Below are 23,734 nucleotides of genomic sequence, written 5' to 3' on the forward strand. Positions count from 1 at the left end.
CAGTTGAGGCCACCTCGTTGAATGTTTCTCAGGCAAAACTAGATAGATTTTTGAACAGTAAAGGAATTAAGGGTTATGGTGGGTAAGTGGAGCTGAGTCCACAAAAAGATCAGCTGTGATCTCACTGAATGGCGGAGCAGGCTCGAGGGGCCAGATGGCCTACTCCTGCTCCTAGTCCTTACGTCCTTATTTTTCCTACATTCCTCCGGTGTAATCTAAAAACCAAAAGGTCCAATTGTCTCCACTCTTTGCCCCGTGCTCTTCCTGCCCCTGCTCACATCGAAGCTTAGGAACTGTCCCAATTTGAAATGCGCGAGTACCCCATCGGTTGAATTGCCCTCGAGCGCTGAGGGATGAGGCAGTGTCGTGTCGGCCTGCGGGAATCTAACACCCCCTCCCCCCTTGCCGTATGACAGCAAAACCACCCATCCCCTGGGAGCGTGCATCTTGAATAAATGTCCCTGGGTACCTCACAGAGGAGGGTTTGCGGGGGGGGGGGGGGGGGGGGTTCATGATTGGGCTTTTTAAGAAAGCGAGAGGTTTCGACATTTAAGGGGGGTCGTTACGGTTGTGGGGGATTGTGGGGGAGTGGGAAGGGGATTCCTGTGGTATAGGGGAGAGGGTGGGAGGGCAGGAAGTTAGGGCAGAGGAGGGTCCTTGCCCAGCGGAGTGAAGCTTAGGTTCGGGGTAGGGATGGCGAATGCTCGGGGATCGGGACCTGGACAGGCGCCAACGCATGGAGGGTGCAAACTATGAAAACAGTGCAGGGGACTGACTGACAGCGTCAGCGCCCGGGATGCCAGGGAAAGCACCCGCTGTTCCTCCTTGAACTGTGCCACGCAGTTCTGGACAGTTTTGAGGTTGGTTTTGTGGTGGTCTTTGTGTTGCTGATTCAGGATGGTTGGCGTCGTGTTCACTAAGACCACGGTGTAGCTTTAACTTAAACAAAGCTATGATTTTATTTATACTACTAACCTGGGTTTCGACACTTAGTCCTTCAGAATACACAATTGATCAATAACATTAACTACACTCATCCATTGCTCATCTCACTAACTGGGATAAACTATAATCACGGCAGCACGGTAAAACGGTGGTTAGCACAATTGCTTCACAGCTCCAGGGTCCCAGGTTCGATTCCCGGCTTGGATCACTGTCTGTGCGGAGTCTGCACATTCTCCCCCGTGTGTGCGTGGGTTTCCTCCGGGTGCTCCGGTTTCCTCCCACAGTCCAAAGATGTGCAGGTTAGGTGGATTGGCCGTGCTAAATTGCCCTTAGTGTCCAAAATTGCCCTTAGTGTTGGGCGGGGTTACTGGGTTATGCGGATAGGGTGGAGGTGTGGGCTTGGATCGGGTGCTCTTTCCAAGAGCCGGTGCAGACTCGATGGGCCGAATGGCCTCCTTCTGCACTGTAAATTCTATGATCTATGATCAAACCTCACACTAACTGCTCTGATGACCTTCACTAGCTGTGCATACACTCCTCGCCTAAGGTCTAGCATCACTGCTTTATATAGTTGTATCTGCAGCTCCCTCTGGAGTCTATTCATAGTGTTACATTAACTCTTGTAATGCTGATAGTTATGATAATACCACACCATCTGAAAAATAGCACCTCCTTCAGTGCTGCACTGGGAGAGCCAGCCCTCAAGTTTTGTGCTGAGGTCTATGGAGCCGTGTGGAGGGCTTGAACCGATGACTTCCTGATTCATTGTTATTCACTCAGACGCTCAGTACAATCGGTCCACTTTGTGCTGTGTGGCCTCTCCAGATCGCGGTTAAGGCTGGGGGTTAATCTGGAGGCACCTGTTAGCTTTCCTACCTACTGGGATGAAGGGCATCTTTCTGTGCCACACTCTGCCACACAGGTCAGGAGGCCGAGCTTGGCAAAGGGCAAACTGACCCTTATTTGAGGCTACATTTTGGGGGCAGGTTGGTTCTCTCTGGGCCTCGAGGAAGCAAAAGATTCCCAAACCTTGATTGTTTGTTTTTTCTGGGAAATCCGAGCTTGTGGCGTGAGGGGGGGACGGGACGGGATGGGACAGAACAGGGGGGGGTGGGTGCTGTGACTCTGACCACACTGAGCTGTCCCGGCCCTGGCCTGGGACACTTACAGTGAGCGGAACTCTCAGGCGATGGCGTTCCCCTGTAGCCGCTGCCGCCTTGTCCTTCTGAGTGGCGCAGGTCGCGGGTCTGGAAGGTGCTGCCTGAGGAGCCTTGGTGAGCTGCTGCAGTGCATCTTGTAGATGGTGCACACGGCTGTCACTGTGCTTCGGTGGTGGGGTGGGGGGGGGGGGGGGGGTGGGGGGGGGGGGGGGGGGGAGTGAATGTTTGTGAGAGGGGTGCCAATCAAGCGGGGGGGGGGGGGGGCTGCTTTGCCCTGGATGGTGTGGAGCTTGTTGAGTGTTGTTGGAGCTGCGCTCATCCAGGTGAGTGGAGAGTATTCCATCGCACTCCTGACTTGGGCCTTGTCGATGGCCTACAAGCTCTGGGGAGTCAGGAGGTGAGTTACTCACCGCAGGAGTCCCAGCCTCTGACTGCTCCTGTAGCCGGAGTATTGATACCGTTGAGTTCAGTTCGGTTTATGATCAATGGTAACCCCCACCACCCCCCAGGATGTGAGGGATAAAGAGGGCCATCCACCATTCTGGTAGTCATGTGATACGATGATAATGTTGTTGACCAATCACAGTGATCAATCCGTATCGCGGGCCGACAGCAGACGTGGGCTGGAAGTTTTCCCCATATTTCCCAGCCGCACAGCCCAGTTTTTAATCCAGATTTTGAACCCCTGCAAAAGACAAAATTCAGGGGTTGTGGTTTATACTGTCACTCCGGTGGGGGTGCGACCTGATCGAGCCAGCAAGACCCCCAGACCCTCCCCATGTACACAGTCCCCTGACACACAGTATCGGGACTCTGACCCCCAACAACAATAACACAAGCCTGTGCTGTCAAAGGTCCACCTGCCAGGCCCCAAATTATCTATACATTGGATCCCAAAACATTTGGAATGAAATCCTTCCAATTTGAATGGTTCAATGTCTCCACTTCTTCTTTGGAAGGAGCTTGTTCCATAAAGTGACCATTCGTGCATTGTGATATTACCTCAACTCCTAAGATCCTAAACAGCGGGGGCAGGCCATTCGGCCCATTGAACTAGTCCGCTGCCATTCATCAGGATCGTGGTTGACCTGATTGTGGCTTCAATTCCGCTTTCCTGTCTGTCTCCCCCACCCTCCCCCTAAACTCCTGACTCCCTCATTGGTCTATTACCTGTCTGACTTGGCCTTGACTCTATTCAATGACCCACAGCCCCCACTGCTCTCTGGGGAACGGAATCCCAAAAATTAACAACCCTTTGAGAAGAAGCACGGTAGCATTGTGGATAGCACAATCGCTTCACAGCTCCAGGGTCCCAGGTTCGATTCCGGCTTGGGTCACTGTCTGTGCGGAGTCTGCACGTTCTCCCCCGTGTCTGCGTGGGTTTCCTCCAGGTGCTCCGGTTTCCTCCCACAGTCCAAAGATGGTTAGGTGGATTGGCCATGCTAAATTGCCCTTAGTGTCCAAAATTGCCCTTAGTGTTGGGTGGGGTTACTGAGTTATGGGGATAGGGTGGAGGTGTTGACCTTGGGTAGGGGGTAGGGTGCTCTTTCCAAGAGCCGGTGCAGACTCGATGGGCCGAATGGCCTCCTTCTGCACTGTAAATTATATGTTCTATGTTCCTCATCTCCGTTCTAAATGGGGACTCCTCACGTTTTAAACTGTAGCCCCTATTTCTGGATTCCCCCACGGCGTGGGGGGGGGGGGGGGAACATCCTCTCAGTATCCACCCTGTCGCGCCTCCCTCAGAACCTGACGTCTCAGTGAGATCACCTCTCATTCTTCCAAATTCCAATGAGTATAGGGCCCAGCCCGCTCCAGATTTCCTCGTGAGTTAACCCCTTCATCCCAGCAATCAGCCCCAGTGAATCTTCTCTGCAAGTATGTCCTTCCTCGAGTTATAGACCAAATCTGCGCACAGTGTTCCAGGTGCGGCCTCTTCAACAGATTCCACAGGCTGGTTCGGAAAGGGCAGTCACTTGCTCCCCGCCGCGTGCCGGAAATGTCACCTGTGTCCACACGTCAGGACTGTTTGCATCCTTAGTCCTTTCCCGAAACACGGAGCACGGCCTGCGCTACCCCCCACCATGGCTTGGACTGCATCGCCTCAAGATAGCAGTGTCGAGGAGTGCAACTCGAAGCGGAGGGGGTGAGATAACCTGGAGAGAGGCCTCTGTGCGCAAGGGGGGGAAAAGGGTTTTGCAACTTCCTTCAGAAATCTGTCATTGGGCAATGCCCCCCCCCTCCCCCCCCCACCCCCCCCCCCCCCCCCCCCCCCACTCCTCCCCACCACCACTGTGTAGCTGCCCCAACGTTCGATGACATCAAGAGCCACCTGAGGCCTTCAAAAAGATTCACCAGGACTTGTCCACACGCAGGAGCCTGGACAACAGGCAATCTCGCACTCACCTGTACAAGTGGTGAGGAGCACCTCAATGTGTTCAGTTAGGTCATGGATGATCTGTATCCGAACTCCATCTGCTTTACTACCCTTAGCCTCGTCAAAAGAATCTCGTAAGAAATAGGAAAGAGACCCATGGGGCCTGCATCGCCATCCACTCCGACCTTGGCCGATCTGCATAAGACCATAAGACATAGGAGCAGAATTAGGCCACTCGGCCCATCGAGTCTGCTCCGCCATTCAATCATGGCTGATATTTTCTCATCCCCATTCTCCTGCCTTCTCCCCGATCCCCTTATTAATCAAGAACCTATCTTAAAGACCTATCTTATCTCTGTCTTAAAGACACTCAGTGAATTGGCCTCCACAACATTCAGCGGCAAAGAGTTCCACAGATTCACCACCCTCTGGCTGAAGAAATTTCTTCTCATCTCTGTTTTAAAGGATCGTCTCTTTAGTCTGAGATGCTGTGCTCTGGTTCTAGTTTTTCCTACAAGTGGAAACATCCTCTGCACGTCCACTCTATCCAGGCCTCGCTGTATCCTGCAAGCTTCAAGAAGATCCCCCCTCATCCTTCCAAACTCCAACGAGTACAGACCCAGAATCCTCAACCACTCCTCGTATGACAAGTTCTTCATTCCAGGGGTCATTCTTGTGAACCTCCTCTGGACCCTATGGAGATATTAAAGGCACAGTAAGAAGTCTTACAACTTACAAGTCTTACAAATCTTTACAGATCCAGAGATGGGGTAATCCCAGGTTAAAGATCCAGATTGCCCCTATCTCTGGATCTGTAAAGATTTGATTACCCGCAAATGCTCGCATTCCAAGCATTGTCTGGCATCTCTGACTTTGTCTATATAAATGTTTCTGGAACAAACCTCTTCATTCACCTGAGGAAGGAGCAGTGCTCCGAAAGCTTCTGATTTGAAACAAATCTGTTGGACTTTAACCTGGTGTTGTAAGACACCTGTGCCCACCCCAGTCCAACGCCGGCATCTCCACATCATAATATTAAAGGCATCTAGGGTGACAGGGATAGTGCGGGAAAATGATGTCGAGGTAGGCAATTGGCCATGGTCTAGTTGAAGGGTGGAATAGCAAGGTCGAGGGGCCGGGTGGCCTACTCCTATTTCCTACCCGCACAATCCCTGACTCTCTTTTAAATCAAAAGCTTGTCTCACTTGCTCTTGAATATATTCAATGACCACGGACTCCACTGCCATCTAAGGAAGAGGATCCCAAAGATTACCAACCCTCTGGGAGAAGAAATTCCTCCTCATGCCCGTCTTAAATGGGAGACCCCTTACCTTTAAATCGTGGCCCCTAGGTTCCCTCAGAATCTATCCCTACCGAGCCCCCTCCGAATCTTGCACATCTCAATAAGGCCAGCTCTCATTTCTCTGAACTCCAATATGTTTGGGGCCTAACCTGCTCAATGGTTCCTCACAACACCCCCCCCCCACCCCCCACCTTCAGCCGACTGAATTCTCTGAATTCCTTCCCAATGCAAGTATCTCCCGCCTTACGGAAGGAGGCCCCCTCTACACAGGACCCCGTCTCCAGTCTCACCACCACCCTGGACAGTTGTTGCAAGATTTCCCTACTTTTTAGTCTGTTCCCCTTGCAAAGGCCAACGTTCCATTTGGCTTCCTAATTCCAGAGCCCCGTTATGTCACATTCCACACCGGACAACTCATTGACTGATTGAGGCAGCTCTTGATCTTTAGTGACTGGAAGAACTCGGGGAATCTGGTCAAAGCACGCAGTCAAGCAAAGAACAACACAATGACGTCCTCCCAGTCCAATGGCAAATTGTTTTACATGCTTTGCGTGAACAGTGTTTCGAGCAGATGCTTGCAGTACAATGACTGTGTTCAGAAAAAAAGGGGAATGAGGCAGAGTGGAGATGAGAATGTTTTATAATGCTGTGGATTCCCAGACAGGATGGTGGAAGCAGATTCAGTGGGAACTTTCAACCGGGAATTGGTGGGCGCACTTCAAAAGGAAAAGTCTGACTGGGTTGCGATGAAAGAGCTAACTGGATAACTCAAAGAGCTAGTACAAGCCTGAGTGGCTGAATGGCCTCCTCCTGTTCTGTACGATTCCATTGTTTCCCTTGCTAAAAGGCGCGGAAGGATCTAGGCTCAGTATAGAAGATGGGCTGAATGGCCTTCATTCAAGGTGCATGAGAATGGTCCCAAGGATTAGGAACTTCAGTCAGGTGGATGGATTGGAGAAGCTGGCACTGGGTTCTCCTGGGAGAAGCAAAGGTTTCGAGGAGATTGGACAGAGGTGCTCAAAATTGTGAGGGATCCGGGCAGGATTAGGCAGGGGAGACAATGTTCCCATTGGTGGAAGGACTGGGAACGTAGAAGACAAAAATAAAGGTGATTTTCTGAAGGAGCAATGGGGGAAATCTATTTTAATGCAGCGAGTGTTTAGAATGTGGAATGCACTGCCTGAGAGTGTGGGGAGGCAGGTTCGATCGAAGCATTCAAGCGGGAATTGGATTATTGTTGGAAGAGAAACAAATTGGAGGGGCACTAGGAGAGTTGGTCGTACAGAGAGGCAACACGACCCGACAGATCAAATGGCCTCCTTCCCTTCTGTAGCTGTTCTATGAGTCGTAAGTGTATGTGGGTTAGGAATAGGCCGAAGCCCCTCGAGCCAGCTCCGCCATTCAGTAAGATCGCAGCTGATCTGACTGTGACCTCACCCTCACATTCCCACCTACCCCTGATAACCTTTAACCCTCCCCCCCCCCCTTGTTTATCAAGAATCCTATCTAGCTCTGCCTTAAAACATATTCAAAGATTCTGCTTCTACGTTTGAGGAGTTGAATTCCAAAGACACTCAGAAGAAATTTCTCCTTATCCCCAACTTAAATGAGTGACCTCTTATTTTTAAGCACTCGTTCGAGATTCTCCCACAAGGGGGAAATGCCCCCTCCCCACCCACCCTGTCAAGACCCCTGAAATGTTTCAATCAAGTCACCCCTCACTCTTTTGAACTCCAGTGGATAAGAGCTTAGCCCGTCCAACCTTTCCTCGTTTGACAGCCTTCCCGGCCATTCCTGGAATTAGTCTAGCCATCTGATGGAACCATCCATTCACTAGACACGTGCTTTAAGATATGAACAGTGGTTTTAATCTACTTACAACAGAGCCAGCCTGTTCCACGTTGAACTCTCGATGAACTGAACGACTGGCTCTGAGCATTGGTATTTATACAGCAGTCCAGGGGGAGGAGTTGTGGGCGGAGCCAAGAGTGGACCCCTGGACAAACTCCTAAGCATTCCCAGCGCTACTCCCCCTAGTGGTCGGGCAACGCAACTGCGCTTATCAATGCATGGTCTCATGTATATACAATACAGTGTGAATTACGGAGTTACATTCACCACACCATCCTTCTCCGAACTGTTTCTGGAGCATTCACATCCTTCCTTCTGAGGAGGCCACTACTGTGCACAGCTCTCCTGGTCTCCTCATTTAAGGAAAAACGTAAGAGCGTCTACTGCTCTCAGGAAATCTCCCAGACGTTGGACATGAGGTGGGTAATCCAATGGGGACCAAGACAGATGGTCAGCATTTCTTCCCCATTTCAAAGTCAGGCATTTTGTTCGTACCTTTACATAGTTTCTGTGTCCTCATTTGTAAAGGAAGCTGGATGTAAACGTCATGCTGTAATTACAACATTTCACCAGTGATGGCGCTGCAGCCTCTCGACTGGAGGCGAAGGAGCTGTGTGATCACAATGTGACCAGTTGATATTGGGATTTTCCATCATGAAATGTGGGCTTAGGAATTCATAATGCAGGAGATTGGGGAAATTGTGTGGATGCTGTTGTGTTCTGCTTCTTCATGTAGCATAAGCTGCTCCCTTGATGTATACTCTGACAAAGGAAGGTTCAGACTTCGAGATAGGTTTAACACATTTATTGAACAGTTAACAATTCTCCTACTTGAGTTTGACTCTCCTGCTAATCTTGCTATAGTAACTCAATCTAAGTAACCAGTCCTCTCTAAGCCATGCGGTGGGTGTGATGCTTCTGATCTGCCCCTGTCTCTCTGAGTGTCGCCCATGGAAAGCCCTGTCCTTTTATATGGGTTGCCCCCTTGTGGTAGTGTCACCTCTGGGTGAGTTAACTGCCCATTGGTCGTGTCCTATTCTATGTGTTCAGTAGCTGTATGTCTGCATGTCATGATGTTTGGGCAGCACGGTAGCATGGTGGTTAGCATAAATGCTTCACAGCTCCAGGGTCCCAGGTTCGATTCCCGGCTGGGTCACTGTCTGTTCGGAGTCTGCACGTCCTCCCTGTGTGTGCGTGGGTTTCCTCCGGGTGCTCCGGTTTCCTCCCACAGTCCAAAGATGTGCGGGTTAGGTGGATTGGCCATGCTAAATTGCCCATAGTGTCCTAATAGTAAGGTTAAGGGGGGGAGTTGTTGGGTTGCGGGTATAGGGTGGATACGTGGGTTTGAGTAGGGTGATCATTGCTCGGCACAACATCGAGGGCCGAAGGGCCTGTTCTGTGCTGTACTGTTCTATGTTCTATGTCTCTGGTGCTCCCTCTAGTGTTTACTTAGTTGTAGTGTATTTACATTAACCCCTTGTGTATTTACAGTGATGTATATCACCACAGATGCAAGGTTTTTGATACTGATATTGACTTGGTACGGTGGCACAGTAGATAGCACTGTTGCTTCACAGAGCCAGGGACCCGGGTTCGATTCCTGGCTTGGGTGACTGTGCGGAGTTTGCACGTTCTCCCCGTGTCGGCGTGGGTTTCCTCCGGGTGCTCCGGTTTCCTCCCACAGTCCAGCGTTATGCAGGTTGGATGGGTTGGCCATGATCAATGCACAGGGTTACGGGGATGGCACAGGGGCATGGGGCTTCGGAAGGATGCTCTTTCGGAGGGTCGCTGCAGACTTGATGCGCCAAATGGCCTCCTGCGGTGTAGGGCTGCTGTGGATTCGAAGTGGTTTTGATTGAAGGATAAGTATTGATCAGGGTGTGGGAAGCACGGTAGCATAGTGGTTAGCACAATTGCTTCATAGCTCCAGGGTCCCAGGTTCGATTCCCCGCTGGGTCACTGTCTGTGCGGAGTCTGCACGTTCTCCCCGTGTCTGCGTGGGTTTCCTCCGGGTGCTCCGGTTTCCTCCCACAGTCCAAAGATGTGCGGGTTAGGTGGATTGGCCGTGCTACATTGCCCTTAGTGTTGGGTGGGGGTTACTGGGTTATGGGGATAGGGTGGAGGTGTTGACCTTGGGTAGGGTGCTCTTTCCAAGAGCCTGTGCAGACTCGATGGGCCGAATGGCCTCCTTCTGCACTGTAAATTCTATGAAGGACATCAGAGAGCTTCCCTGTTGTGTATCAAAATAACGCCAAGGGGTCTTTTATCTCCACACGAGGTGGACCTTCACATAATGCCTCACCTGAAAGTGCACCTCAGATAGTGCGGCACACCTTCAGTACTGTCACGGAACTGCAGTGTCACAAAGGACAGGGCGGTCAGCCCCTTTTACCAGCAGCTATTCCGTTGGGAAGATTTTGCCCATCATTGCCACCCCTAATTGGCCTGGAGAAGGTGGTGGTGAGCTGCCTTCTTCAACCGCTGCAGTCCATGTGGTGTAGGTACACCCTCAGTGCTGTTAGGGAGGGAGTTCCAGGATTTTGACCCAGCGACAGTGAAGGAACGGCCGATATATTTCCAAGCCGAGGAGGGGAGCCCCCTGGTGGCGGCGTTCCCCTGCATCTGCTAGCCGTGTCCTTGTAGATGGTAGAGGTCGTGGGTTTGGAAGGTGCTGACGAAGGAGCCTGAGGAGGTGTCAGGAAGGTTACCTGCTGTGCCTACCGCCTGGTGAGTCCTCCTCAGTACAATGCAGAGCAACTGTAAATGTTGATGAGTTACACCAGGAGAGACGGGGGGTGGTTGTGTGCGAGGAGGGAAGGGGGAAAATGGGCTTTGCAAAATCAAAATTGGTGGTATGGTTCAGTTCAGTTTTTTGGAAATTTGCAAAAACAAATAAGTGAAAGCGGACGGGGAGAATGGGTCAGAGATAAATCTGGCTCCCGCTTTGAGAGCTGGTTATCAGAAACCCAAGGTGGGATGGCCTGGGATTAGAGAGTGAGGCGTGGAACAGATGGAGGACGGTTCTAATTAATTGTTTTCTGGAAGAGCTGTAATGCTTGTTTTTTGTTCCCTCCCCTTCCAGTGACTACATCATTAAAGAAAAAACAGTCCTACTGCAGAAAAAGGACAGCGAAGGATTTGGATTTGTGCTTCGAGGGGCGAAAGGTGAGCTTTTTCAGCGCGATCGTGTTCCTCCCCCCCACCCCCCCCCCCCCCCCCCCCCCCCCCCCCCCGCGATGTCGCGTTGGGTTGGCAAAGCGAGGAGGGGCACGCCTCTCTCTCTCTCTCGCCCGAGCCTTCACCTGGCACAGCTGCCGCAGGATGGGCCTTGCCATTGATCAATAGAATGTGCCGCAGAATCAGAGGCCATTCGGTCCGTCGCCCCTCTGCTAGCTCTTTGGAAGTGTGATCCAGTTGGCCCCCTACTCCTTCCCCGTAGCCCCGTAGCTCCGCAGGTTTTTCCATTTAAAAGCTGCTTACCAATACTTCTGCCATGTGGGGGGAGGGACAGTAGTGCGGGGTTGGGGGGGCGTTTCTCTTTAATTACCATCCATACTGTTGAACACCTCTGTTGAATCCCCATTTTAGCTTCTCTGGTCCAAGAAGAGCAATCTCAGCTTCAATAGTTTCTTCGCTGGGGGGGTGGGGTCTTGTGGCGCAGTGGGTTAATGCCCCCACCTCGGAGCCGGTAGGCTCCGGGTTCAAGCCCCACCCCAGGATTTGACAGCCAAGGAACATGCTTTCATTAAAAAAAAAAAAATTTTTAGAGTACCCAATTATTTTTTTCCCCAATTAAGGGGCAATTTAGCGTGGCCAATCCACCTACCCTGCACGCCTTTGAGTTGTGGGGGATGAGACCCACGCAGACACGGGGAGAATGTGCAAACTCCACACGGACAGTGACCCGGGGGACCGGGATCGAACCCGTGCCCACGGGCTCCCGTGAGGCAGCAATGCTAACCACCACAGGTGAGTGGCAACCTGTGAATCCCTCCAACACGCCAATGGCAGGCGGTCAGAGAGGGAGAGATTCCCGGTCTTCCACGTGATGGGAAAAGTGTTGGAGCCTGTGCCGTCACTGTCCACAGCTGAAGTCTGCAGCAAGCTGTTAATGGGGCCTGTTGACATAGTCGCTCAGGCACCCTGAGCGACTGGAACACGCGTGAACCTTCCAGCTTCTGTAGCCTCTGGAGGCTGGTCCAATTCTCAGAAACCTCCTCGGGCTTTCACAGTTTTCCTCCATGCTGTGCCCAGAGTTGGTCACGGAGGGCTGGTTTAGCTCAGTGGGCTAGACAGCTGGTTTGTGATGCAGAGCAGGGCCAGCAGCGCAGGTTCAATTCCCGTTCCAGCCTCCCCGAACAGGCGGCAGAATGTGGCGACTCGGAGCTTTTCACAGTAACTTCATACTTGGCCCTTGGGGCAGCAGGGTAGCATGGTGGTTAGCATAAATGCTTCACAGCTCCAGGGTCCCAGGTTCGATTCCCGGCTGGGTCACTGTCTGTGTGGAGTCTGCACGTCCTCCCCCTGTGTGCGTGGGTTTCCTCCGGGTGCTCCGGTTTCCTCCCACAGTCCAAAGATGTGCGGGTTAGGTGGATTGGCCATGCTAAATTGCCCGTAGTGTCCTAATAAAAGTAAGGTTAAGGGGGGGGGGGTTGTTGGGTTACGGGTATAGGGTGGATACGTGGGTTTGAGTAGGGTGATCATGGCTCGGCACAACATTGAGGGCCGAAGGGCCTGTTCTGTGCTGTACTGTTCTATGTTCTATGTTCTAACTTCTGACAGTAAAAGGTTATTATTATTATTATTATTATTACTCTCTGGCTGGGCCCAACCAATGTTTTTGACAGCTTTAGCACCTTGGCAGGCTTCTTTGTAGATTGGTATTAACCACCCACATTCCGTTGGGGGTGGGTGGAGGTGTGACATTGCAGCGCACCCCAGCAAACACCAGTGCTCGGGCAACTGCGAGTCCTGGGTGACACAGTCCTCCTCATCTTCCCCATCACCGCCACCTTCCACCTCCTGTGCCACCCGTTGCTGTGGCCAATCTAGCCATGGATGGGCAACACCCTTCCCTGGCATTAAGGAGTCAGGACAGGGCGTTGAGCACTTCTGGGACTCTGCACGGCCACCAGGGGGACGGTACCAGCGCTCAGTCTGTGAGCCGGCAGCGGCAAGGCGTCTTGCTGCCCTCCCAGGGTGGCAGGCTGGTGCCAAGTGCCTCCTTACGAGCGCCAAAGATTTTCCCTTGAGTGGAAGGGGGTTGGGGAAAATGGCAACGGTGCCTTTCCCGTTGTGAGGAAATATTGAGGCAATTCTAGGTCCAACTTGCGCCAATTTATTCTGTATGAGGATGGAGTGCGGGTAAGGCTGGAGTGGGTATCAAGGAAGGGGTATTGATAGAATTTTCTATGACAGCAATCAACAGCAGAAACATAATGTAAGGTGGCGAGTTTGAGACCCTCGCTAACATTAAAACATAAGAAATAGGAGCAGGAGTGGGCCATTCGGCCCCTTGAGCCTGTCCCGTTATTCCCGTTAAGATGATGGCTGATCTGATTGTGGCCTGAGCTCCACTTTCCTCTCCGTCCCCATAACCCTCAACTTGCTTGTCAATTAAAAATCTGTCTAAGGGTGGCACGTTAGCACTGGGACTGCGGCTCCGAGGAGCCAGGTTCGATCCCGGCCCTGGGTCACTGTCCATGTGGAGTTTGCACATTCTCCCCGTGTCTGCGTGGGTTTCGCCCCCACAACCCAAAGATGTGCAGGTCAGGTGAATTGACCACGCTAAATTGCCCCTTAATTGGAAAATAAAATAATTGGGTACTCTAAAAACACCTGTCTAACTCAGCTCAGAATCTATTGCGGCCCGCTCCCTAACTTCTCTCTGCAAACTGCCGACACATAGCGCCGGGGACCCGGATTCAATTCCAGCCTCGGGTGACTGTGTGGAGTTTGCACGTTCTCCCCGTGTCTGCGTGGGTTTCCTCCGGGTGCTCCGGTTTCCACCCGCAGTCCAAACATGTGCAGGTTAGGTGGATTGGCCATGATCAGTTGCCCCTTATTGCTGAGGGATGTGCAGGGTAGGTTACGGAGATAGGGCGGGGTGGCTGGGGGAGTTGACCTCTTTCGGAGGGTCGGTGCTGACTCGATGGACTGAATGGCTTAGTTCTGATTATAAGGGAAGTTATCCTCTCACACTGGCTTTATGCTTGGGTCGTGCTTGCCTTCCATGGTTATTGCACCATTGCCTGCAGTGGAAATGCAAATTGGCAAACCAGGAAACCGCTGTGTCTCTCCCTCTGAAGGAAGGGAGCAAGCGCATCATTTCTATTTCAATGGTCCAACTCCGTTTGACTAAACTTTGGATCCGAATTGCCACCACCACTTAGAAAGGTCACATGTTGGTTGTTGGTGAAAACCATATGACATAGGAGCAGAATTTGGCCACTCAGCCCATCGAGTCTGCTCCTCCATTCAATCATGGCTGATATGTTTCTCATCCCCATTCTCCTGTCTTCCCCCCATAACCCTGATTCCTTATTAATCAAGAACCTATCTATCTCTGTCTTAAAGACAAGGAATTCGTTTGACGCTGTGTGTTTAGGATTCGGGGTTGAGAGGTTTTTGAGGCAAATGAGAAGTTCTATTCTGGATCAAACTTACCGGGGTGTGTTTGATGGGACAGTGTAGAGGGAGCTTTACTCTGTATCTAATCCCGTGCTGCCCCTGTCCTGGGAGTGTTTGATGGGGACAGTGTAGAGGGAGCTTTACTCTGTATCTAACCCCGTGCTGCCCCTGTCCTGGGAGTGTTTGATGGGGACAGTGTAGAGTGAGCTTTACTCTGTATCTAACCCCGTGATGTACCTGTCCTGGGAGTGTTTGATGGGGACAGTGTAGAGTGAGCTTTACTCTGTATCTAACCCCGTGCTGTATCTGTCCTGGGTGTGTTTGATGGGGACAGTGTAGAGAGAGCTTTACTCTGTATCTAACCCCGTGCTGTACCTGTCCTGGGAGTGTTTGATGGGGACAGTGTAGAGGGAGCTTTACTCTGTATCTAACCCCGTGCTGTACCTGTCCTGGGAGTGTTTGATGGGGACAGTGTAGCGGGAGCTTTACTCTGTCTCTAACACCGTGCTGTACCTGTCCTGGGTGTGTTTGATGGGGACAGTGTAGAGGGAGCTTTACTCTGTATCTAACCCCATGCTGTCCCTGTCCTGGGGAGTGTTTGATGGGGACAGTGTAGAGGGAGCTTTACTCTGTATCTAACCCCGTGCTGTACCTGTCCTGGGTGTGTTTGATGGGGACAGTGAAGAGGGAGCTTTACTCTGTATCTAACACCGTGCTGTATCTGTCCTGGGAGTGTTTGATGGGGACAGTGTAGAGGGAGCTTTACTCTGTATCTAACCCCGTGCTGTACCTGTCGTGGGAGTTTGAAGATGCCTGAAACAGTTAGTGTTCCATTCCATTACCCTGAGCTGACAACTTGCCAACAAAAATGCCAAATGTAACAAAGATTCACAACGTAATGACATCAGCCCAGTAATCGCAAGATGCAGTGTCTGGGGGGAATCCTTCAATCTCCTCTAGTCATCACCCAGTGCTCCTGTGGCAAGGCTCGGTTCTAGGGCAGAGTCAAGCACAGAACCCGGTTAAAGTGGCAGGTAAGACCCAGCCCACCCACCCATGCTCCTTCGATGCTGTGTCAGTAATGGCGGTTTCTCTGCAATGCGTGCTTTACTGAGCTTGATGTCCGTCTCCTTCCAGCCCAGACACCCATTGAGGAGTTCACGCCGACACCGGCCTTCCCCGCACTTCAGTACCTTGAGTCAGTGGATGAGGGCGGAGTGGCTTGGAGGGCAGGTCTACGGATGGGCGACTTCCTGATCGAGGTTAGTGCTGGCTTTCTCTCCTCCTGACCATTGCTTGTGTCTACTTTGTGGTCGATAGTGTCCGTGTTGAGTGGACGCTGTCGCGATGCTCAGAGTGTGGGCTGAATCTGGGCCTGTAGGTTATTGCGAGAAAATTGTTCTCATTTGAAATGGGGAATTTATTTTTTAAAAACTGGTGCTCTCAACTCAACGTCCTGCTCGCCTTGGTTACCGTGGAGTCTTTGTTCCTGGACCTGGGGCCTAGTCTGATGAGACGTCACAATAACGCAGGGAGGAAACAGCTGGTATCACTGAAAGGGGCCAAGAAATTCTCAGTTCGTCATTGATAACCACTTCACTCGGGGAGCGGGGGGGGTGGGGTGGTACTGGTAGGACTGTCACTGAACCAGAGAGCCAGAGTAATCCAGAGACCCAGGGTAATGCTCTGGGGACCCGGGATCAAATCCCAACCACGACCAATGGTGACATTTGAACTCAAAACTTCTAAAGCCCGGAATTTAGGCCCAATATGGAGGGAGATCTGCCGTCCTTACCCGGTCTGGCCTACGTGTGACTCCAGACCCTCAGCAACGCGGTTGAGGCCTAAGAATGCCTTCTGAGTTGGCCGAGCGAGACACGTGAGGGGATGGGCGAACCCCACGTCGAATGAGTGAATAGGAAGAACAATAGCCGTCGCCAATTGGCCGACAAGGTAGCTCCAGTCCCACACCGACATGGTTGATTCTGCGGCCCTGTGAGGTGTCGCATGTCAGCTCGGGCAACTGGTGGTGGGTTCGCCTTGCCAGCGATACCCGCATGTCAAGAACGAATTGAAAATAAATTTACGTTTCATGGTTTAATATAATGCGAGAGAAACCGGAAAAAGCTGGCAACCCTCGGCAGCGTCAGGGAGCATCTGCGGTAGGGTCTGGAATTAACATCTCAGCTCAGTGGCCCTACATTGGCCTTTCTCATATGTTTGTGTCGCTGGTCCTGCTGTCTGATGCCAGAGGAAGTGAATTCCAACTCGGTCCACCTGTGTTCATTGAGGAGGGGAAACGAGACTCCTCCTCCACACTAACCGTCCGACAATTCACGCTGTCCACAGAGGGAGTCGGTAGCAGAATGGTTACGCACCCAGACTCGTAAGCCAGAGGCGCAGAGTAAGCACTCTGGGTTGAAACCTCCAGCATGGCAGCTGGGGGAATTTAAATTCAGTTCATATACCTGGAATAAAACGCTAGTGCCATTTATAATCCATAAAACCCCTACGGTGCAGAAGGAGGCCAATCTGTCCATCGAGTCTGCACCGACGCTCCTAAAGAGAACCCTACCTCGGCCCGCTCCCCCACCCTATCCCCTTAACCACATATTCCGACCTAACCTGCACATCTTTGGACTGTGGGAGGAAACCGGAGCACAACTCAGGCAGACACGGGGAGAATGTGCAAACTCCACACAGACAGTCACCTGAGGCTAGACACACTCACACACACTCACGCTTACACTCACAAAGACACACACACACTCACTCACAGACACACACGCACACTCACAGACACATACACACACTCACACACCCGTACAATCACACAGCCACATACCCACACACAGTCACAGACACACACTCACACAGGCACACATCCACACTCATACGCTGACTCACAGACTCACCCACACGCAGATAGACACACACACACACACACACACACCAACACACACCCACCCACACTCACACACTCACAAAGTCATCCACCCACACACACACACATGCACCCATACACACACCCGCAAAGACATCCACCCACACACACATACACACTCACGCACTCACAGACACACTCACAGACACACCCACACGCAGATAGACACACAATCACACACACCCACACACGCACACCCACCCACCCACACACACACACACACACCCACACATGCACCCATACACACACTCTCAAAGACATCCACCCACACACACGTACACACTCACGCACTCACAGACACACTCACAGACATACCCACACGCAGATAGACACACAATCACACACACCCACCCACACACATCCATACACACACACACACTCACAAAGACATCCACACACACACATACACATTCACACACTCACAGACACACTCACAGACACACCCACACGTAGATAGACACACAATCACACACACCCACACACGCACACCCACCCACCCACACACACACACACCCACCCACCCACACATGCACCCATACACACACTCTCAAAGACATCCACCCACACACACGTACACACTCACGCACTCACACACACTCACAGACATACCCACACGCAGATAGACACACAATCACACACACCCACGCACACCCACCCACCCACACACACACACACACACCCACGCACCCATACACACACTCACAAAGACATCCACCCACACACACATACACACTCATGCACTCACAAAGACATGTACATAGACCCACACACACACACACCCACACAATTCATTTATTGTAAATAAATGAATCCACAACTGTGTCCACACAATCCCTTATGACCAATTGGTGTTTGATATCATGATAACACCACACGATTGGGTGAACCCGTGGATTGCAGCGGTTCAGGAAGGTGTCTCATCACCTTCTGGGGGGAGGGGGGCACTGAGGGATGGGCACTAACTGATGGCTTTGCCAGGAATACTCACGTTCCAGGAAGGAATAATTTATAAACAAGATTTCCTGGGGCTCCATTCTGAATTCGGTAGTGCTGCACCGCTGTTAGCCATCCCGCCTTTCAGTTTGAAGGTCGTCGGTTCACGTCGTGCTCCAGAAACTCGAAAACCCATTCTTTAGAACAAAGAACAAAGAAAAGTACAGCACAGGAACAGGCCCTTCTGCCCTCCAAGCCTGCGCCGACCATGCTGCCCGTCTAAACTAAAATCTTCTGCACTTCCTGGGTCCGTATCCCTCTATTCCCATCCTATTCATGTATTTGTCAACATGCCCCTTAAATGTCACTATCGTCCCTGCTTCCACCACCTCCTCTGGCAGCGAGTTCCAGGCACCCACTACCCTCTGTGTAAAAAACTTGCCTCGTACATCTCCTCTAAACCTTGCCCCTCGCACCTTAAACCTATGCCCCCTGGTAATTGGCCCCTCTACCCTGGGAAAAGCCTCTGACTATCCACTCTGTCTATGCCCCTCATAATTTTGTAGACCTCTATCATGTCGCCCCTCAACCTCCGTCGTTCCAGTGAGAACAAACCAAGTTTATTCAACCTCTCCTCATAGCTAATGCCCTCCGTACCAGGCAACATCCTGGTAAATCTCTTCTGCAGCCTCTCTCAAGCCTCCACATCCTTCTGGTAGTGTGGTGACCAGTATTGAACACTACACTCCAAGTGTGGCCTTATTAAGGTTTTGTACAGCTGCGACACGACTTGCCAATTCTTATACTCAATGCCCCGGCCAATGACGGCAAGCATGCCGTGTGCCTTCTTGACTACCTTCTCCACCTGTGTTGCCCCTTTCAGTGACCTGTGGGCCTGGACACCAAGATCTCTCTGACTGTCAATACTCTTGAGAGTTCTACCGTTCACTGTACACTTTACCCCTTGAGGCTGGTGCCTCAGACCATCCTGACACCCGTTGAACATTCGTTCTTGGTTGGCTCTAAAGCGCCGTACCAAGGGAGTGCGGCAGTCAGAGGTGCCACCTTTCAAATGGGACTTCAAATCAAAGCCCCATCCATCTGCCTTTGGAGGGGGATATTAAAGATCCCTTGGAAGAAGAGCAGGGGTGTTCTCCTGGAGTGTCTCCATCAACACCTTCTGGGGGGAGGGGGGCACTGAGGGATGGGGGCAGCAGGGTAGCATGGTGGTTAGCATAAATGCTTCACAGCTCCAGGATCCCAGGTTCGATTCCCGGCTGGGTCACTGTCTGTGTGGAGTCTGCACGTCCTCCCCCTGTGTGCGTGGGTTTCCTCCGGGTGCTCCGGTTTCCTCCCACAGTCCAAAGATGTGCGGGTTAGGTGGATTGGCCATGCTAAATTGCCCGTAGTGTCCTAATAGTAAGGTTAAGGGGGGAGTTGTTGGGTTACGGGTATAGGGTGGATACGTGGGTTTGAGTGGGGTGATCATGGCTCGGCACAACATTGAGGGCCAAAGGGCCTGTTCTGTGCTGTACTGTTCTATGTTCTATGTTCTAACACAGAGTTTGGAGTTCTTTGTGTTGCTTAATTCAGGATGGTTGGTGTAGTGTTCATAAAGACCATAAAATAGCTTGAACTTGAACAAAGCTATAAATTTTTAACACTACTAATTTGGATTCGACACGTACTCCTCAATAATACACAGTTGATAATTAACATATAATCTACACTCACATACAACTGGAACATAGAACATACAGTACCGAAGGAGGCTATTCAGCCCATCGAGTCTGCCCCCACCCATTTAACCCCTCACTTCCACCCTATCCCTGTAACCCAATAACCCCCTCTGAACCTTTTGGTCACTAAGGGCAATTTATCATGGGCAATCCACCTAACCTGCACGTCTTTGGACTGTGGGAGGAAACCGGAGCACCCGGAGGAAACCCTTGCAGACACGGGGAGAACGTGCAGACTCCGCACAGACAGTGACCCAGCGGGGAATCGAACCTGGGACCCTGGCGCTGTGAAGCCCCAGTGCTATCCACTTGTGCTACCGTGATGCCCTAATCACTGCACTATTATAAACTCTGATCTGCTCTCACTCACACTATCTTTCCTTCTGACTGTCTCCAGTTAACTCCTACACTTCTTTCCCCACAAGGCTTAGCATCGATGTCTTATATACTTGTAACTCCAGCTCCATCTAGTGGCTGATCTGGACATTTCATTAACCACTGCAGTCCTTACATTTATGATAATACCACACAGAGGGCCGATCTCGTCAAACTGTTTTGGGAGATTAGAGGATTTGCGGGGACAGATGGGAAGAAACCATTCCCTCCCTTGTGTAGGGGATGGGAAGTTGGGTTGGTGGGGGCAAGGGGACTGGCTGTTCCAGACAAGTGGGCACATCCTTAAATTATTTTGGGGTTGGCGCCGTCAATCGAAAATCTCAAAACTGAAATTGTTGAATTTCCGCTGGGTAAGGGCGCCACGCTGGAGGTCTGGGTGGCGCAACGGGTTAGCGTCTCTGCCTCCTAGCCGGAATATCCGGGTTCGAGTCCCAGCCCAGGACTGGATGGCCGAGGAAAGTGCGTTCAAAACGTGGCCAAACAGGTTGAGTGCGCCAAGCTGCAAAATCCTTCCAAACACGCCAATGGCTGGCGGTAAGAGCGGGAGAGACTCCTGGTCAGCTGCGCTTGATGTGAAGTGGCGCCCCCCCCAAAGCTATCAGCCCCTGGCGACAGACTAGCGACATGTTCCAGGAATTACTCGCTATGGAAACAGGCAAAAGCCTGCTTTAGTGCCCCACTAGGTGCGGAAGGAGAATTGGAATGGAAGAATATTAAGGGGTTGGAAATCAAGCTGGGGAGATGAAGTTGAGTTCTCGATCCACCCATGATTCCGATTGAATAACAAACCAGGCTCAAGGGTGCAATTAGCTTCCCCCTGCCCCTACCAGCTGGATGAGCTCCATCTCCATTTTTAGTCATGATTCCCAAGTTACCTGCCGTCCAGATCTCCCACACGCAACCACACTCAATAGAGCCATAAAGAATCATTCCGTTCATCTCCCACAGAGTCCAAGGCAGATTTCCAGGAAGGGAATTAGCAAGCAAAATGTATGTGAGTGCGAATCCCGTGTCCATCGCTGCTGGCACAGGGCTTCCTGAAATCAGGAAATCTGATTCACGCATGAGCGAAACATGAACTCAACAGGGCCGTCTGAAGTCAGTGCCATGTTCAAACAGGCCCCATTTGCACTGCTCCAAACGTCTTAACTCGTAGTGTGTGAGCCTTGAATTGATGGAAGAGAGGGAAACAGCCTTGAAAGGTGCGTACGGTGTGTTTACGTGTCTTGATCTGCCTTTTTTAAAAAATCTCTCATTTTTTAAACATTAAAAAAACAGGCTTAAGCTGTCAGCAACATTTAGAAAACAATCACTTTGACTGCTTTGATTGACAGACCATCTGGTGTACATTAGAAAAAAATATTATGTGTCCATACAGTTTCAACAAAGGCTTTGCTGACGTTTCCCAAGGGCTATTATTATGTTGTTATGCATGCTTGGCTGAGTTTCAAAAGCTACAATTATCTCCGCTGGGGTTTTGAGTTCAGTTTGGTTGACAGTTTACAGAGGCAATTAACCGATTAGCTGTCTTTGATGTGCATTCTGAATCACGTTTTTTTTTAATAAGCAATTAATCACGTGAGATTTATAGGCTTTGAATGGGATTTATGCATGGGAGCTCTTTTCATTTATCAATTGCCTATGAGTGTGAGAACTGCATTAGATGTTAGAATTTTATATTTTTCATCTTCACATGGCTCCTGAGATCCATGGTGGATACTGGGTGGGTGGCTATTGAGGTGGCATGGAGAGTTTGTGGTGGCACAGGGGTTAGGATATGAGTTGGCATAGAGTTGGCATGAGGCTAATAGAGGGCATGGGGTGGGGAGGGGGCATGACTTGGCACAGAGGTGGGTGGAGTTATGAGGAGCTATTGATAAGGGTGAATTGATATGGAAGGCATAGAGTATGAGGGCAAAGTGCGGAGTAGGTGAGGGCACGAATTGGCTTGGGGGGTGGTGAGGTAGTGTGAAGAGGGCAGCGGAGCCTCACAACATCTAACAACAACTGAGAGTAAGGCCCAAAGAGCCAAGACAGGCCTTCCGATCGCCTGCCTTGGCACTCGCCCACTTTCGCGACTGCCTTGGATCTGCTTCTGTGGTTGGCAGGCCCAGCTATCTAACCCTGTCACCTGAGGCAAAGGTTGAGTCGGACAGGGCCCTATGATTGTGGCAGATCTGCTGCCTCGATAGTGCCAATTTGGCCCACTTTTCTTTTATAACAACAATTGACAATGGTTTCATGGTCATCATTTAGACTTTTAATTCCAGAGTTTTATTGAATTAGAATTTCACCATCCGCCCTGGTGGGATTCGAACACGGGTCCCCCAGGACATTACCGTGGGTCTCTGGGTTACTAGTCCAGTGGCAATACCACAACGCCACAGCCTCCCCATTTGGCCCTCTCACCAAGCTTCCTGTGTGCTCAGGATGAATGGAGTGGGGGTGGGGGGGTGGGGTGGAGGGGGCGGTGGGAGAGAGTGTGATGGTGGACGTTGCCTGCCACTGACGTTCACCTGTCAAGGCACTGTCAATCACGGGGCAAAGTCGCGGAGCGGACTGGCGAAGGGCCCACCTCCAGCACCTGTGAAACCGCAGCTGAGGGAGAGAGTGGGGCTTGCTTCGGCATTCACCGGTGCCATATGAGTCCTTGGCTCAAGGTAAGCAGGCGCTTGCTCACAAAGAGGAGCAGATGGCATCTGATTGATCGCTTGAGTCAGGCCAGGCATGGCGCTCGCTCCTGGGGCCCCATCTGTGCGACGAGCATGTTGGATTGCTCTCATTGTGCTCGCCATCTCCACGCCCACCCTGACAATGAGTAACAACACCCTTGACGGCGCCCAATGTCAACCCCTCTCAAAACTGTTCGCCTGGCTCCAAGCAGGGCCTGTGCAAAGCCGGCGTTCATATAAAATTCTCAGTCTGCTTCCACAACAGCTGCACATTCATGAGGAACGATGACTCCAGACTCCACGGGGGCCTTGCGTTTGATGGAGGATGTGTTCATCCACCAACTGGTGTCTTCAGCTTTGCCTCTCTCTCTCTCTTTTCGCTCCCTCTCCTGACCCGGGCTAGCTGTTGTTTCTGTGGCAACCCTCGGGGAACCCCTCCCCCCTCTTCTCCCCGACAGCCCCCTCTCTCCTAGGTCGCCATTTTTCTCCAGCGTATGAGGTAATTACAGATGAGGAAGGCCATGCAGCCCATCTTCAGTCACTCTTCCCCAGAGATAACGCGCCCCGTCTCCATTGTCGCGTCTATTTAATCAGGGGAAGAACATCACCTTCACGCGAATTGGTTAATCTTCACAGGAAGAAGAATTTCCTTCCATTCATAGAATTTACAGTGCAGAAGGAGGCCATTCGGCCCATCGAGTCTGCACCAGCTCTTGGAAAGAGCACCCTACCCCCTATCCAAGGTCAACACCGCCACCCTATCCCCATTACCCAGTAACCCCAC

General features: G+C 51.5%; 1 protein-coding gene across 1 annotated transcript in view; it reads left to right on the forward strand.

Annotated features, from left to right (window-relative positions):
* shank1 (SH3 and multiple ankyrin repeat domains 1) overlaps window positions 1-23,734 on the forward strand; it is a 194,947-nt gene that overhangs the window by 130,808 nt on the left and 40,405 nt on the right. Inside the window, 2 exon segments of the mRNA XM_038783965.1 lie at window positions 10,719-10,801; window positions 15,404-15,528. Coding sequence (XP_038639893.1) covers window positions 10,719-10,801; window positions 15,404-15,528 — 208 coding nt within the window.

Source organism: Scyliorhinus canicula, chromosome 23, assembly GCF_902713615.1.
Source record: "Scyliorhinus canicula chromosome 23, sScyCan1.1, whole genome shotgun sequence".
In the NCBI taxonomy this organism is placed as follows: Eukaryota; Metazoa; Chordata; class Chondrichthyes; order Carcharhiniformes; family Scyliorhinidae; genus Scyliorhinus; species Scyliorhinus canicula.